Raw genomic sequence first — 16492 nt, 5'->3', positions numbered from 1 at the left:
CCCGGACCCCCCCGTACCTTGGGATGTGACTGTATTTGAAGCCAGTGTCTTTTAAAAGGTGGTTAAATTTACATGAGGACGTCGGGCGGACCCTCATCCCCTGACTGGTGCCCTTATAAGAAGAAGGAATTAGGTCACATGGAAAGAGCCACCTGGGAGGTATGTACACAGAGAAAAGGCCATATGAAGGCACAGTGAAGAGGTGACCACCTGCAAGCCAGAGAAAGAGGCCCCCAGAGAAACGCGACCTGCCAGCACCTTGATCTTGGACTTCCGGTCTCCAGAGCCAGGGGAGATAAATGTCTGTTACGCTTTGTTACTGCCGGCCCAGCACGCTAATATGCATATCTACATACATATACATGAGGCACATACATATGCCTTATTCGGATGGAATGCATATACCATAACATTCATCTTTAAAGTACACCAATCTCAGGCATCTGGGTGTTGGTTAAGCATCCGACTTCAGCCCAGGTCATGATCTCACGGTTTGTGAGTTCGAGCCCCGCGTTGGAGTTGGAGCCTGCTTCCGATTCTGCGTCTCCCTCTCTCTCTGACCCTCCCCTGCTCACACTCTCTCTTTCTCAAAAATAAATAAACATTAAAAAAAAAATTTAAAGTATACCAATCTGTGGTTTTCAGCACGTTCAAAGTTGTTTATACAGCTGTCCTTCTACCTAATTCTAGAACATTTACATCGCCCCCCAACGCACCCTTTCCTAAAGTAAGATTAAAATGAGACGTGGCTCTTTCTCACTTAATACTCCCAACAGTAGTTTTGCTGAGTTTTAAAATGAGAAATAACAAAGTAAGTACACTAAGCGCTCAGTCTCTTAAAATTACCCAGCAAAGCCTTTGCTCCACAGCCCCAAATGCCATGCCCGGCAAAAGCCATCGCTCTCTCCCACTTGAGCCATTTTCTTTGCTTGGCTTGCAGAAAACTGTAATCAGTTAAACTTACTTTTTATTTTATTTTATTTTAGTTTAGTTTAGTTTATTTTATTTTACTTTATTTTATTTTATTTATTTTACTTTATTTTATTTTATTTTATTTTACTTTATTTTATTTATTTTGAGAGTGGGCGAGTGCAGGGGAGGGGCAGAGAAAGAGAGAGAATCCCAAGCAGGCTCCACATGGTCATTACAGAGCCCGATGCGGGGCTCAAACTCACGAACCGCGAGATCATGACCTGAACTGCAATTGAGAGTCGGACGCTTAACCGAATGAGCCACCCAGGCGCCCCTAAACTTGCTTTTTAAAACTGATATATTTTAAAAGACGTGAAATCCTTATCCAGGCAACCACATGAATTTCTCTCAAAAGCTAAGAGAGAGAAGTCAACTCAAAAGGCTGTGCACTGGACCGCTGCATTTGAAGGACATTCTGGAAAAGGCGAAATGATGACAGAAGGTCGATCGGCAGTTGCCAGGGGCTCTAGGGTGGCCAACAAAGGGACACGGGAAATTTTGGGGGTGATGGGACTGTTCTGTGTCCTGATTACAGTGGCGGTTATACGACTGTAAGAGCTTGTCAGAGTTCAAAGAGGGTACACTTAAAAAGGGCGAGGGGCGCCTGGGTGGCTCAGTCAGTCGAGCCTCCGACTCTTGATTTCCGCTCAGGTTACGACCTCTCAGTTCATGAGTTCGAGCCCCACAACGGGCTCCATCTGGCAGCACACGGCCTGCTTGGGATTCTCTTCTCTCTCTCGGCCCCTCCCCTAAGTCTTTCTCTCTCTCAAGGTAAATAAACAACTTTTTTTAAAAAAGGGTGAATTTTGCTGAATATGAATTAAACCCTAACACACCTGATGCTAGAAAAAAACAAACCCATCTTGATCGAGTACTTACAGGGCACCAGGCCCTTGGCTGAGCCTTGACCTCCACACTGCCGCTCTGGGAAGCGTATGGTGCTTCCCATTGGACACCCCGAGCAGCTTGCCCAAGGTCACGGGCAGTTAACAGGAGGTGCAGACTCAGCCCCAGGAGACCGAGTGTCACCAGGCTCATCGGCCTCCCTTTCTAAGTATAAAGGGGCACAAAAAAATGCTCGTGAGCACAGGAGAAAGGCTGTCCCTGCACTAAACATCGAACCAGGTCAGCTTACCGAGGAGACGCTCTTGACTTGGCTCCTACCTCCGAGGCTTTCAGGTTCTCGATTTGGAGGGAGGGACGGGGCAGGCAGCCCCCATGTGTCCCTTCCCTCCTGAATGTGGACATTCAGGACATTTAGGTCCCAATGCCCTGTCCCCACCCTGACGTCTGCCCTGCCCAGGGGGTGAGTTTTGGGTATCCACCCACCAGAAGGCCCCCCCTCCACGCACCTCAAACACAACACGCGTCAGATTGACTCCTGACGGCAGCCTCCACCCCTTCCATCTCAGAGAATGGATTACCGCCCCCCCAGGGGATCAGCCTTGACGGAGTCATTCGGGCCCCCCTTTCGCTCCCACCCCACGGCCAACATGTCAGCAAATCCCGACAGCCCGTCTTCAGAATGCTGCCTGAACCTGAACTTCTCACCAAGCTCCTACCCTGTCCATGGGGCCAGAGGAAAGCCTCCTCGCTGGTCCCTGCTGCTGCCCCTGCCCACAGTCCCCAGGTCGCCCTCCACCTCATTTAAAAAAAAAAAAAAAAGACCAGATCATGTCATATTCTCCTCCGAATCTTCCAGCGAGTTCTCATTAAATGTAAAATAAAATCCGAACTCTTGAAGCCTGTCCGAGACCCTGCATGATCCAGCCCCTGCTCCCTCCCAGGCTTTACCACTCTTTCCTCCCTCAGTCTGCCCAGTCACACCAGCACCTCACTAGTCTTCAAACATGTGAACGTGCCCCTGCCTCAGGGCCTTTGCACCTGCCGCTCCCTCTGCCTGAACGCCCTTTCGCCAGATATCAACATGCCTTGCTTCCTTAAATAGGTTCCTCCTGCCCCTCTCTGCCCCCTGACCCTGTGTCATAGCGTTCGCCTTTGCCCGACATTATATGGTAGTTTTAGTCAATGAGACTGGCCAACTCAAAGGTAGAACTCAGCATTTGCTGCTTCTCACAACCTGCACATGGCTGGCACTCAAGATGTACTTGTTGAAGGAAGGCACCACATGTCCATTATTTGGGTCCCTCGGAGCACCCCCTTCCTTGTTCCTCCTGGTGCAAACCAGGCCCCGGGGGAGGGCGCCCTGCTCCACACCCCGTCACCCGCCTGCCACTCTAGGCACAAAGGCTGCCGTGAATCTCCCAATTTGGGGGGCCATCTACTCCCCCAGGGAGGGGGGACAAACTCTTAAGACTCTCCTCTTTCTTGCCACTTTCAACCAAACCAAGCCTAAATTTACGTGATGTAACAGCAGCAACAAACAGGTCACCCCAGACACCCCTCCCCGCCTTAAATCAGTAGCTGCCTCCACCTTTTCCTCAGGGATTTTATATCTGAGTTGGGCACACAGGCTGGATCCCCTGGCGCTCCGCTGGGCCCTCGAAGGCAAAAACAAGGGTGCCTGGGCGGTTATCTCACGGCTTTGTGGGTTCAAGCCCTGTGCTGGGCTCCGCACTGACAGTGCAGAGACTGATTGGGATTCTCTCCCTCCCTCTCTCTCCATCCTCCCCACTGGCTCTCTCTGTCTCTCTCGAAATGAACAAACTTAAAAAAAAACAAAAAAAAAAGACAAAAATGAGACGATTTTTTCCCCCCACGATTTGGTGCTTCTCCTAGGCGCCGGGCAAGCCCGGAGGGCCCCCCCGTGGACGCGGCCAGCCCTTACCTCTTGATGACAAACTGGATGCTGTTGCTGGCTTCCAGGATCTTCCGGAGCTTGGCGATCCCGAAGCAGTTGGGCCTGCGGAGGGAGATGCCTTCAGGCAGCCCCACCACAAACAGCTCCTCCGGGTACATCAGGAACTTGGAGTAGGGCACCTTGACGGGCTCCGAGATGCCAATGGCCTTGGCTGCGGAGACACGGCTGCTGTAGGGCCACCCAGGGCTACGGGGGCTATGAGCCTCCCGCGTCTGTGCGGGGTGTGTGCGTGTGTGTGTGTGTGTGTGTGCAGGTGCGAGGGCTCTCGAGAGTCAGGTGTTAGTTGACCCCCCCCAACCTTCCTGAGAGATGGATAGTGTTACCCCCAGTCTGCAGGTAAGAGACCGGGAGCTCAGAGGGGACATGATTCAGTGGCAGAGCCCCAGGGCTGCAGGGTGTGAACCCGAGTCAGTGGGACCCCCAAACCCACACATAGTCAGTGCCCTCATGCACTGAAACCACTGATGGCTGGTGACACCTGGGATTGGCTCCACCCAAGCCCCCTATCCCCTGTGCTGCTGGTACGGCCTTCCGGAGTCCCCCTCCCACCAGAAATAACCCCCAAACTCTGTGTGGCCCAGCACCGCAGCTTAGGAATGGGATACGTTGGAGACCCAGGCCAGCCACTCACTGCCACTAACGCTCAGACAAGCCGAATCATCTCCCCAGGCCTTACTTTTCCTCATCTGTAAAATGGGTATGAGGACGCAAGGGTTTTGTGGGACGGGAGAGCTCATGTGAAACCCTTAGCCAGTGCCCGGCAAACCACTGGGGCCTAACAAAAGAATAGCCTCCTCTCCCCTCCCATACCCTCTTTCCTGGACTCCCAAGTAGGAAAGTCCTTGCTATGTAAGAGTCCTCCTGAGGACCCTGGATGAGGCTGTCTGTGAGAACAGAAGAGCGGTCACTGCAGTGAACGGAATGGGCTCTCCAATGTGCGGCTGAGGCAGACCGAGGGAGCGTGTGGATGAAGAAGGCTGGGGGCCGCGTTTAGGGGGGGGAGGGCAATGCCTCAGTTTCCCTGGGTGTCCCCATCCCCTTCCCAGTGCGCCCCAGCCCCTGCCCCCCCCCGCCCCCCCCCTCCCTTGCCCCTGTGCAGGGAGCAGCGGGGCCCAGAGTCCCTCTGAAAACAGGGCGGCTGGAAGGAGGGCCAGCTGCCCTGGGCCTGTCCGGCTCCTTGCTCACCGTATCGCGTGTTGAAGAGCAGTTCCACCTGCTTCCGCAGGGGCCGGATCACGTCACCGTGGCTGTCTGGAAGGCAAAAGGCAGCCTGTTGGGCCTCCCCAGGGGCAGCAGGACCCCGCTCCTCAGCTCATGTCCCAGCTCTGCCAGCACCAAGAATGACCCCGCATTGGGACCTTGGAAGGGGGGGAAGGCCGGGTGGCGGCGGCGGGTAACCTCTTTCCCCAGAAATGGCACCCCCAGACTGGTCTGCAGGGTTCCCAAACTCAAACGTCTGCTCTTAAAATCGGGTCTAAGGTACCACCAGGGCTGAATGGTGATTTGGAAGATTTTGGCAATTTTGCGGCCGAAGAATGACCAGAGACCTTTCTAAGGGTGTGTCTGTCACTCTAGACCAGCTCGGGAAGTGACTTAGCTAGTGGCAGAATGGTAAGCCTGTAAATTGAGTATGCTGCCACCAGGTGGCAGTGGAATTTTCTATCCCTGCCCCTGGTCAGGCTGGGTTTGGGGAAATGACCATTCTCTCCTCTCACAGCCACTCATTCCGTTCCAGGGGCAGAAACCCCCAAGAGGAAACACACACACATCCCCACTCTGACCTCTCTTCCTGCACACTACTCTCACTCAACAGGAAGGGAATGAGCCGTGTTCCTGAGAATGAGCCGGTCTGTTGGACACAAAGCCAATTTTATGCTTTCCGGACTCCATTCTACTTGCTCAGTCTCCAGACTTAAAACCTTTGTGAAAGAAGCATGGTGTGTATAAAAAGAAAGAGAATGCTCTGCATTTCGCGCACCAGAAAGAGCTGCTTGTACCTCTGACCAGGTGCCTCCTAGTTCTAGAAGACACATCTGTAAACTCCTCCCACCTTTAGGAAGCCCACAGGACCCTCACCTCCAACGGGGTGTCGGAAAGAACTGGAGACAATGGGGAGAGGAAGGGCGGGGGAGGCGAGGAGAGGTGGGGTGTGACGGGGAAGGTGGACAGAGCCTCACCTTCTGTGGGCCTCTCCTCAGGCCGCGGGTCCTCGCTGGGGCCTTTCTCTGAAAGAGAACAGAGGGTGCCAGGAAGCCACGTGCATCATCTGCTGGGCCCTGTGCTGCAAAAGTCAGGCCGGACAAGTGGGGGGCGTAGAGCACAGCATGGCAACTCCCCAGGTGGGGCTGGGGACCCTGACCCCGCACAGGGACTAAACTTGCCCTCCTTGTGAAGGCACGAGGAGGGCACGTTCAGAGACCAGGTGTCGGAGCACATTTGGTACCTCTGGGGACCAGACCCGAGTCAGTCCGTTCTTTCCACGTGCTGGGTTCTGTTCTAGGCACTGAGAACACACGGGAACAAGACAAACCCTGTCCTGCTGTGACGCCAGATAGAACATGTGATGCCAGTCAGCAGTGATGCCGTAAGAGAAGCAGTTGGATGAGGGGACAGAGGGGGAGGGCGAGCGGGGAGCGTGGACCTATCCTGGGTCAGGTGGTCCAGGGGGCTCTCTGATGAGATGGCACTGACCTTGGCCTAAGCTCCCAGCTCGGACCCAGCCTCGTCCCCAGGAAGCGAGGACATGGTGAGTGAGCAACTCGAAAGGTGGGTGGTAAAGCTGCATGGGGGTGGGGGCTCCTGGTGGCCAGGGTGGGGGGGAAGGGCTGAGGAGAGGGGGCTTCCTGCAGGAGGGGGATACCCGCCTGGATACGAGGGTCTATGATACGAAAAGCAGCAGGGGGGGAGCAGGGAGGGAAGAGCAGCTTGGGTGGGGGGTAAACTGAGATTTTGGCTGCAGGAAGAAGTACATGTATGTGGATGGGGGGGGGTGCTGGGGCGAGGGGGCAGGCACACCGCGGGGCCTCCCTGAGCAGCGGCCCATTATTGCCAGGGTTTGGAGGAAGGAAGGCATCGGGGATTTTCAACGCTTGAAACAACCGGAAGGAGGCTATCATCTGGGAAGCCCGCTGGCACTCTGGGCGGCCAGGTGCTTTCACACGCGGGACTGACCCTTCACGACGTGTAGCGGAGCTGGAAAGTGGTGCAACAGGTGGACCCCAGGCCTGCCACACTCCCGGCCGGTGCCCGTCTGCTCCCCCGCCAACTCCTGCAGGGAGCACTTGGGGACAGAGGGATACAGGGTGCTGTCCCCGGTCCCGGACAGGATCGTGAACAGGAAGGAAAGGGGCTGATCCTGGGGAGAGCCGCCAAGAGTCAAAATTCGCTCAGGATGGAGGGAAAGTGAGCCTGCGTCTGGGATCACTGGACAAACCCAAAGTTTGGGGCTCAGCTCCGAAGGAGCTGAAAGGTTCTGGAGGGTTTCGCCTATGCTCAGCTGACTTGAAAAGGTAGAGGGCCAGCCCTGGGCACCCTGTGGGCGGTGGGTGCTGGGCCCTCCTGACTCTGCACGAAGGATTTACTCTGGCTGCAGTGACAACCCCAGCAAGCTGTGGTCCAGCACAACAAACCGCCTGGAAACGGCTCTCGACCAACGACACAGGGCGATTTAGAGGATCACTATCCCAGCTCCCTCCTCACTTGGCTGCCTAACTCCAACGCGTGCTTTACGTGGCTCTCTGGTCCCGTGGCTCAGTGGTCCGCAGCGGTAACGGGCCTCGTAACACTTCCTGCCTCCCACCCCACGCCGGCACACCTGGATCTCCTCCCAAATAGACGCATGCAAGCAAAGCCTTATCTCAGGGTCAGCTTCTGGAAGGTCCTGCGGTTTGTGCCATTTCTAGAGGAAGAGGGGGGCGGACAGGGAGAGAGGAGTGTGGTGGGACCGGCAGGGCCACCAGGGGATTTCCCTGGGCAGGGACCTGTGACAAGAGGAGTCAGGTAACTATCAGTCCCAGGTGAAGGGAACCGCCCAGTGTGAATCTGGAGCACCAATGAAGGTTACAAGGTGGTCCAGAGGGACACGAAGCCAGAGGGAGACCTGGCCAGGGAGTCCGTCCCTGCTGCGAGCTGTCCGTGTGCCGTCTTCCCGGCAGGATCAACAATCTGGAGAGCTGATAGGGATAGGACCAGCCCCAGCTCCCCACCGAATCCAGGCATCTTCAGCCCCACTATGGAGGGGCTTAAACTGGGGGGGCAGCACCTGGAGGGCTCAGTCAGTTAAGCATCCGACTTTGGCTCGGGTCATGATGTCACGGTTCGTGGGTTCGAGCCCCAAATCAGGCTCTGTGCTGACAGCTTGGAGCCTGGAGCCTCCTTCAGATTCTGTGTCTCCCTCTCTCTGCCCCTCCCCAGCCTGTGCTCACTCTCTCTCTCTCACTCTCTCAAAATAAATAAATAAGCATTGGAAAAAAAAAAAAAAAAAAAAAGGAAGGAAACTAAGCTGGGCCGACTCCTAGGGGCTCTGACCCATGTGCGTTGGGGTCCCAAATACCAAACGTGGGGAACTTGCCGGACCCTCCACCCAGACGTTGGAGGCTGGGCTATTTACCCTGAACGAGCCCACTCACGTGCTCACCGCTCCCCCGTTTTCAACCGTGAATAACCGGAAATAGCCTCAAGAAATGATCAACGACACGCAAATGCCATGGTGCCGTAGAGAGACGGCCAAAGCACCAGCTTGTGCAAAAGAGTAGCAGCATCTACATCCTACATCTAAGGATGTAGCATCTAAGTCCTACATTAGGACTTAGCAATGTGCAGAAAGAAAAGACACATGAAGTATGGATGCTAAACTAATAGCTGCCCAAGGAGGGGGCAATGCAGCTTTCCCTGCACGGTTCTATAGCATTTATTTTACAATGCACACGTGCAACCAGAAAAACACATGCCTGGACACACACACACCCTTCTGATCCACGGTGGTCCTGAAAACCTTCAAATCTTCACACTTGACCAGTGCCGAGCGGGGTGCTTTGAAAGAAGCCTTGGGTCGGCAGCCCAAGGCCAGGCCTCAGGTTCCCACTCGGCCAAACCAAAGAAGAGAAGCCTTTCCGATAGAAATGGACCAGGGTAGGGGTGCCTGGGTGGCTCCGTTGGTTAAGCGTCCGACTTCGGCTCAGGTCATGATCTCGCGGTCCGTGAGTTCGAGCCCTGCGTCGGGCTCTGTGCTGACAGCTCAGAGCCTGGAGCCTGCTTCCGATTCTGTGTCTCCCTCTCTCTCTGACCCTCCCCACTCACACTCTGTCTCTCTCTCAAAAATAAATAAACGTTAAAAAAAAAAAAGAAAGAAAGAAAGAGAAAGAAATGGACCACAGCCATACGGGTCCACGGCCGCCCAGCCCCCCTGGTGTCCAGACCTGAGACAGACACCCACGGTCTTCTCTAACAGCGCTGTGAACACAGCCAGGTGCCGTGCGACCTTAGCGGCCGGGCCGCTCTGTCCGCTCATCCTGAGCCTCCACAGTTTCTCCAAGACTGCTACCAAGTCCGGTCCTACCCGGCCCATCGAGAATATTCTTTCTTCATTTCCAAGGTATTAAAAGCACATCATAACCGATGGAGGGAATTCCGAAAAAGATAACTCGCTTAACCTAACATAGCTACTGTTCTCGCCGATCCTCTGCTTTGTTTATTGAACCAGTGATTATGTCTTCAACGGTTGCAAACAGCAGCCCTGTGCCCTCACATGCTCCCCGCCTTGTTGCCTATTTTTGGTGGCTGCTGACAGCCCGTCAGGAGGATGCCATCAACAGCTCCCCGGACAGGTGGGCTGGCTCTTTCCAGGTTTTCGCCGCTACCAGTAACATGGCCACGAACGTCTCTGTGCAGAAAACGGTGTCCGTATTTCAGATGATTTCCTAGGACTGGACCCCTGGAACTACCGACATCACTCATTTTGATGGCTCTTGCAGCTAGCAAATTTCTTTAAAAGGCAACTCGGGGATGCGCATTCTTCCCAGGACTAGGAGCACCCAGTTCCCATATGCTCCACGGAGGTTCTGCCCAACTAAGGGGTGCAAAAGAGATGCCCCTTAGTCCGAGCCCTCGTCTCTCGGAGGCCGCACGCGTCTGTTTTGCTGGCTGTCGCTTTCTTTTTTTGTACAATCATCCGTTCACGTTGTGGTGGACACTGGGACGTCCCGCTCCGGTCCCCTTCGAGGAAATGCTTGTTGGCCCAGCAGCAGGGAATGTGGGCAGCTGGCGGCAGGTGCCCCCGTGAGGGGCGGCTCCCATCCCACGACTGGTTGAGGATGTCCCAGCCCAACTCGGAACAACCCCACGGGGCCATTCTGGCTCTAGAGTTTCCCATGGTGCTGGCAGATGCCGTTGCTGGGGCTCCATCACGGCTCTAACTCCCCAGCGGCAACCTCCCCAAACTTCCATCCCCTGTCTTACATAGATGCATCTAATGACCCCCCCACACACATTAAACTCCATCCCAGAGTCCGTCCCCCGGGGAACCCTGCCCATGACATGGTCCTCGGGTTGTGAATGTTTCCTGTGGATTCCAGCCCGGTGTTCTGGCCACTGACGGCCATGGGGAACATCACTCCTCGGTGCACCGTCCATTCTTTCTGGAAACTGCATCGTCTTGCTGTCTGAACCGCCTTCACCCAACTGATAAAAAAAAGAAGGAGGACCGAGCCCAGCAGGACACCGTGGGAAAGCTCCCCCAGGAGGAGGCTGGAGTCCCCGTGCAGCCCTGCGTCCCCGGCTGGCCCACAGTCAAACCCAGATCCCGAGCCGACTCAGTCCCAAAGAATGAGCCCACGCTGCCTAGCTCCCTTCTAATGGTCCAGTCATCTGTGCGGAAATCTGTTTCCGAACCGAGCCTGGGACAGGTGCACCTGTTTGCAGTTTGGACAAACCGTCCTCTGGAAGTCTGTTTCCCATGGCCGGCTCATCCTCTGTCCCCCCATGACTTCTCAGGCGCTGTGGACAGTGGATCTTACGTATTGTCTGCCTGGGATCCAATTCCTCAGAAGCTGGAGACCTCCACTCCATCACAGCGGCTCTGTAGACCCTATCCCCTCACTGAGTGGGACTCCCAGGTCCTGCTCAGCTTTCCTGTTTCCAGGCCATTCTCTCTAACAGAGAAGATGGACGCGGACACGGAGCAGAGACGTTCTGCTTCCATTCGGTCACCAATTAACACGGCCCCATCCTCCTGGGCCAGCAGGAAACCTCCTGTATTTCTCCAGTCATGAATCTGTTTTTGGTTGGGGAAAAAATTTTAAGTGCAGAAAAGCACACAGAATGTCATAACAAACACCCATGTATCCACCAGCTGGAAAGGATATATGTTAGCATTTGTCATATTTGCACCTAATTTTTTTTACATGTTTATTTTTGAGAGAGAGAGAGAGAGACAGAGAGAGAGACAGAGAGAGAGTGAGAGAGACAGAGAGAGAGAGAGAGAGAGGGATTGCACCAAGGAGGGACAGAGAGAGAGGGAGACACAGAATCCGAAGCAGGCTCCAGGCTCTGAGCTGTCAGTACAGAGCCCAATGAGGGGCTCGAACCCATGAACCATGAGATCATGACCCGAGCCGAAGACGGACACTTAGCCGACTGAGCCACCCAGGCACCCCCTGCCCTAATTTTTTAAATAAAACATTAAATCACACCGTTTTTATGTTTCTAGACTTTCATAAATTCTGTATCTCCCCTACCCTTCTGCACTTGCTTTCCACACTGAACCTTACATTTTTGAGACCTCTTTGCACCGTTTGTTTATTTATTTTGTTTTCCTGTTGTTACATAATCTCTACACCCAACTCGAGGCTCAAACTCAACGACCGCGACATTAAGAGTCGCACGCTTTACCAGCTGAGCCAGCCAGGTGCCTCTGTGCTAGTCATTTATTTATTTTATTTACTTTTATTTTTTTTAATTTTAGAGAGAGAGTGCACGAGCAGGGCAGAGGGGCAGAGGGAGAGAGAGAGAATTCCAGGCAGGATCCACGCTGCCTGGAGCCCAATGTGGGGCTCGAACCCACGACCCTGGGATCATGACCTGAGCTGAAATCAAGAGGCAGATGCTCAACCAACTGAGCCACCCAGGCACCCCTGGGCTGGTCACTTAAGTGCCATATGGTAGCCTTAAGCACCCCCACTGCCCCCCCTCCCCAATAAGGCCTACACGGGGCATCACACACATGGGAAACAAACAAAAGCCAGTCCCCTCCTTCAAGTTTCATGGTCTGGCCCTGCATCCTTTACTACAGAGATTTCCAAATTTGAATCATTTGAGTACTAACGTCATTTTCTGCCGTACCTGTGAACCCTGTGTACTATATATTTTACGTACTACTTGTTTCGTCTTTGTGATAATCAACTTCTAAACTTTACCTATGAAAATTCTTATTTTTCCCATCTATAATAATCACAGAATGTCTGTTAATAATGCTTTGAGATGGGAGTTGGGCACCTGAGATTCATTAAATAACTCTTTTCACTTTTGGGTGTTTTTGAACACTTCCAAAATGAAATTAAAAAGACAAAACACAGAGAACACCGCGCCCTCCCCACAGCTGTCTACCTGCTGAACCACTCCTCTTGGCTAGGATAGCACAATAGACTGTGTCTGCCTTTGTTCTCATTCTTCCGTGGTTTATTCTCAACCCCACGGTCAGAGCAAATACTGTCAAAATGTCCCTCATGAGCTCCAACCACCCCCCCATGAGAAATTTCTGTCTCCTCAGAGTCAAGCCCTCACTCCTTCCTTCGACGTACTCGCCCTGCATAACCCACACCATCACCTACCTCCTTGACCTCGCCTTCCCTAACTCACTCTGCTCCAGTCACCCAGGCCTCCTTGCTTCTCCTTGAACATGCTGGATGCAACCCACCTCAGGGCCTTTGCACACGCCGGTCCCACTGCCTAGAAAGCTCTTTCCTGACGTCCAATGGCTCCCCCTCCTTCAGTTCTTTGCTCCAACGGCACTTTCTTAGCGAGCTCCTCTCTGACCACCCAAGGCCTGTAATAACCACCGCACGCCCACCCCTTCACACTTCCCCCTCCTGGCTTGTTCTCCCCCGACTGCATTTACCACCATCTGACTTCCTACTTTACCTATTGATTTCTTTACTCTTTGTCTCCCTACACTAGGAGCACAGGGACCTTGGTGTTTGGTATACATACGTCTCTGTCCCCAGCACCTCCTGGTACACAGTAGGTGCTCAATAAATACTTGTTGAACAAACGAACACATTAATTCACATGGGGGTTCCTGGGAACAATGCAGAGGCCAGACAATGTAAACCAAGGCCTACTTCAAGTTTCCAGAAAAAAATCTGGCCTGTACAGGGAGTCAGGCATACCCTGGGTTTTCTCTAAGTCAATAGCAAGGAAAGCCTGGGGGCTTCCTGGCCCACCCCTCCCAGTACGCCCCAGGGAGGTGGGGTCCTAGCCCGTTTCTTACCAGTCAGCATCTCCATCCCATAACCAGAATCTTCCGAGGGCAGATGCCCAGGCATTGAGTCTGTCATTTCCTCCGAGGCTGGCGAAGGGTCTGGGAAATGACAACAGCATCTTCTGTCTATCCTACCCTGTCACGGTCCCCCAGGGACCCCCCCAGAGCAGGACCCTTAAGGAAGCCGTGTCCTAGAAGTCTGGGAGGACAGCTTTAGTGACCAGTTGTGCCAGAGGCCAGGCAGGTGCCTGAGGGGTGTGGGACCCCACGCTGAGCCTCCAGAGACCAAATACGCTCTCTTCTTCACAGATGTGGAAACTGGCACAGGGGGTTCTAAGTCTGGAATCAAATGCAGGCCCTCTTATTCCTATACCTTTTCTTCTCCTCCCTCCTGCCTACAAACCCCAGGGGAGCCAGGCCTGAGCAGGAAGGTCGGAGGTGGGGAACTTCAGGAAGGTCTTGGAGCTGAGAGACATTCCCAACACAGAGGGCAGACATGGCTGCAGGAAGCGCAGGTGATACCCACCGCTGCTCGCAGGGTCAAACTAGAGAAACAGCGGCCTGGAGACCCCTTCTTGGCCCTCGGGAGACAGAGAGGACAGCCGGGGAGGGGACATGGCGGTTCTGGCAGGTCCAGGAGCCCTGCTCTGGGAGCTGCTCGATTCCTATAGGTTCAGGCTGGGCAGGCTGGGTAGGAGGGTCAGCCCTTCAGACACCTGTTCCTTACCTGGGACAGTGACCTGAATGATATCTAGATCTTCTGGTTCGATTTTAATGGGCCTCAGCCCACTCAGCTCCCCTGACGTTCCTGTGAAGAGGAAAGGAGGGGTCAGGTGTGGGTGGGTGCGAGCTGGGCTGGGCAAAGCGAACTGATTCTGGAGCATTCCTGTGTCTGTGACTTGTTAGTAGGGCCCGGGAAAAGTCAGGCTGGCCCCAAACTCCTGCCCAGACCAGGAGTGGAGGGTCAAGCAGGCCCTCAGGCCCATCCTGGTGTCTCTGGTTTATAGGCTCGGCAACTGAGGCACACAGAGGAGAAGCCACTTGTCACAGAGTAGTGGTAACGCCAGAATCCAGGTCTCCTGACATCCCCCCCACCTCCAGCCCCCCCACCAGGGAGCTCCCAGCATGCTCTGGGGCCTGGGGGGCAGGGGTGGGCAGAGGTAACTCATTAGTAGGACTCCCAGCTCATGGTCTGAGCTGGTCTCCTCCCCAAGGCTGCCGGGTGGGGCTGGCAGATGCCCTCTTACCCCAGGACACACACAGCAGGGTTCCGCGTCTCCTTACCTGGCCCACAGTCTTCAGACACGCCGTTCTTGTCTGACCTGTGGGAAGGAAGGAAGAAAGGGGGGGAGGGAGGGAAGGAAGGAAGGAAGGAAGTGGGGGAGGGAGGGAGGCAGGGAGGGAACGAGGGAGGGAGGGAAGGAAGGAAGGAGGGAGGGAGGGAGGGAGGGACGGATGGAGGGAGAGAGGGAAGGAAGGAAGGAAGGAAGGAAGGAAGGAAGGAAGGAAGGAAGGAGGGAGGGAGGGAAGGAAGGAGGGAGGGAGGGAGGGAGGGAGGGAGGGAAGGAAGGAAGTGGGGGAGGGAGGGAGGCAGGGAGGGAACGAGGGAGGGAGGGAAGGAAGGAAGGAGGGAGGGAGGGAGGGAGGGAGGGAGGGAAGGATGGAGGGAGGGAGGGAGGGAGGGAGGGAAGGAAGGAAGGAAGGAAGGAAGGAGGGAGGGATGGATGGAAGGAAGGAAGGAAGGAAGGAGGGAGGGATGGATGGAAGGAAGGAAGGAAGGAGGGAGGGAGGGAGGGAGGGAAGGAGGGAGGGAGGGAGGGAAGGAAGGAAGGAAGGAGGGAGGGAAGGAGGGAGGCAAGGAAAGAAGGAAGGAAGGAAGGAAGGAAGGAAGGAAGGAAGGAAGGAAGGAAGGAAGGAAGGCGGGAGGGAGGGAGGGAAGGAAGGAAGGAAGGAAGGAGGGAGGGAGGGAGGGAGGGAAGGAGGGAGGGAGGGAGGGAAGGAAGGAAGGAAGGAGGGAAGGAGGGAGGCAAGGAAAGAAGGAAGGAAGGAAGGAAGGAAGGAAGGAGGGAGGGAGGGAGGGAAGGAAGGAGGGAGGGAGGGAAGGAAGGAAGGAGGGAAGGAGGGAGGCAAGGAAAGAAGGAAGGAAGGAAGGAAGGAAGGAAGGAGAAGGAAAGAAGGAAGGAAGGAAGGAAGGAAGGAGGGAGGGAGGGAGGGAGGGAAGGAAGGAAGGAAGGAGGGAGGGAGGGAGGGAAGGAGGGAGGGAGGGAAGGAAGGAAGGAGGGAAGGATGGAGGGAGGGAGGGAGGGAGGGAAGGAAGAAAGGAAGGAGGGAGGGAGGCAAGGAAGGAAGGAAGGAAGGAAGCCAAGAAACAACACACGTCAGCCCTAGCTCTCCCCTCCAGGCAGCCAGGAACCCACAGAGGCTGCCAATGCCGAACGCACCCCTGTCCACGGTCACTCCTGTCCTCACAGGATGGGCCTCCCCATGAGCGAGATTCCCAGCGCCTGGTCTCTCAGGACAACAGTTGCCGGCTGGCCCAGCAGAGATTCTGCTTCCTATCCTGGGGTGAACAGTCTGGGCACCCACCTTCCCCACCGGGTGGGAGCTCCTGGGGCCTGGGTCTGGCCAGTCTGGGAGCCCCACAACTGAGCACGGTGGGGTTCAATCAGCACTTCCTGGTGGGATGGGGAGCTGAGAGGCCACCAGCCTGGAGTGGGGACAGAGGTCTGGGAAGAGAGGTGGGCAGCAAAGTTGGGCAGGGCCCCTGGGATGGGGAATTCAGTAACTCCACAGAGCACTGTCGGGGAGGCCTGGGCTGGATGCGGTGATTCTGGGACAAAGGGACCATCCCTGGCCCCCAGGAGCCCAGAGCCCAGGTCGGGGGGGCACCGGTGGGCGGTGACGACCAGGCCGTGAGCTGAGCGCAGGGCCTTGTGGACACGCAGGACCGCTGCCTGACCTAGTCTGGGTGCAAAGGAAGGGCTCCCGCGAGAGACATCAGGCAATATCCGGCTAAGATCCTGAGTGGGGACAAGGGTTCTCCAGCTGGAAAACGGTCGGCAGAGAATCTGTCCCTTCAGATTCTCCCTGGCCCGCAGCAGGGTGGGGACACAGGCGGGAGGGGGCTCTGCGTGGAATGACCCTGTGCCTACCCGGGGTGTCGCGGTGTGAGGCTGTCAGGAGACGCCGGGCACAGCATCCTCTGGCCAGCCCCAGGCCTTGCT

At 55.3% G+C, this 16492-nt stretch overlaps 1 protein-coding gene across 2 annotated transcripts in view; it reads right to left on the bottom strand.

Annotated features, from left to right (window-relative positions):
- Window positions 1–16492, bottom strand: part of GTF2IRD1 (GTF2I repeat domain containing 1) — a 115156-nt gene that overhangs the window by 39612 nt on the left and 59052 nt on the right. For both annotated transcript variants that reach the window (XM_042971809.1, XM_042971810.1), the window contains exons 12-17: window positions 14553–14590; window positions 13996–14076; window positions 13278–13367; window positions 5971–6018; window positions 4979–5044; window positions 3761–3944 (exon numbers count right to left, since the gene is read on the bottom strand). In XM_042971809.1, the coding sequence (XP_042827743.1) occupies window positions 3761–3944; window positions 4979–5044; window positions 5971–6018; window positions 13278–13367; window positions 13996–14076; window positions 14553–14590 (507 nt within the window). The remainder of the gene's footprint in view (window positions 1–3760; window positions 3945–4978; window positions 5045–5970; window positions 6019–13277; window positions 13368–13995; window positions 14077–14552; window positions 14591–16492) is intronic.

The sequence above is a fragment of the Panthera tigris genome, chromosome E3 (assembly GCF_018350195.1).
Source record: "Panthera tigris isolate Pti1 chromosome E3, P.tigris_Pti1_mat1.1, whole genome shotgun sequence".
Taxonomy (NCBI): Eukaryota; Metazoa; Chordata; class Mammalia; order Carnivora; family Felidae; genus Panthera; species Panthera tigris.
The sequence above is the reverse complement of the archived record's forward strand: the minus strand, read 5'-3'. Positions and strand labels throughout refer to the sequence as shown.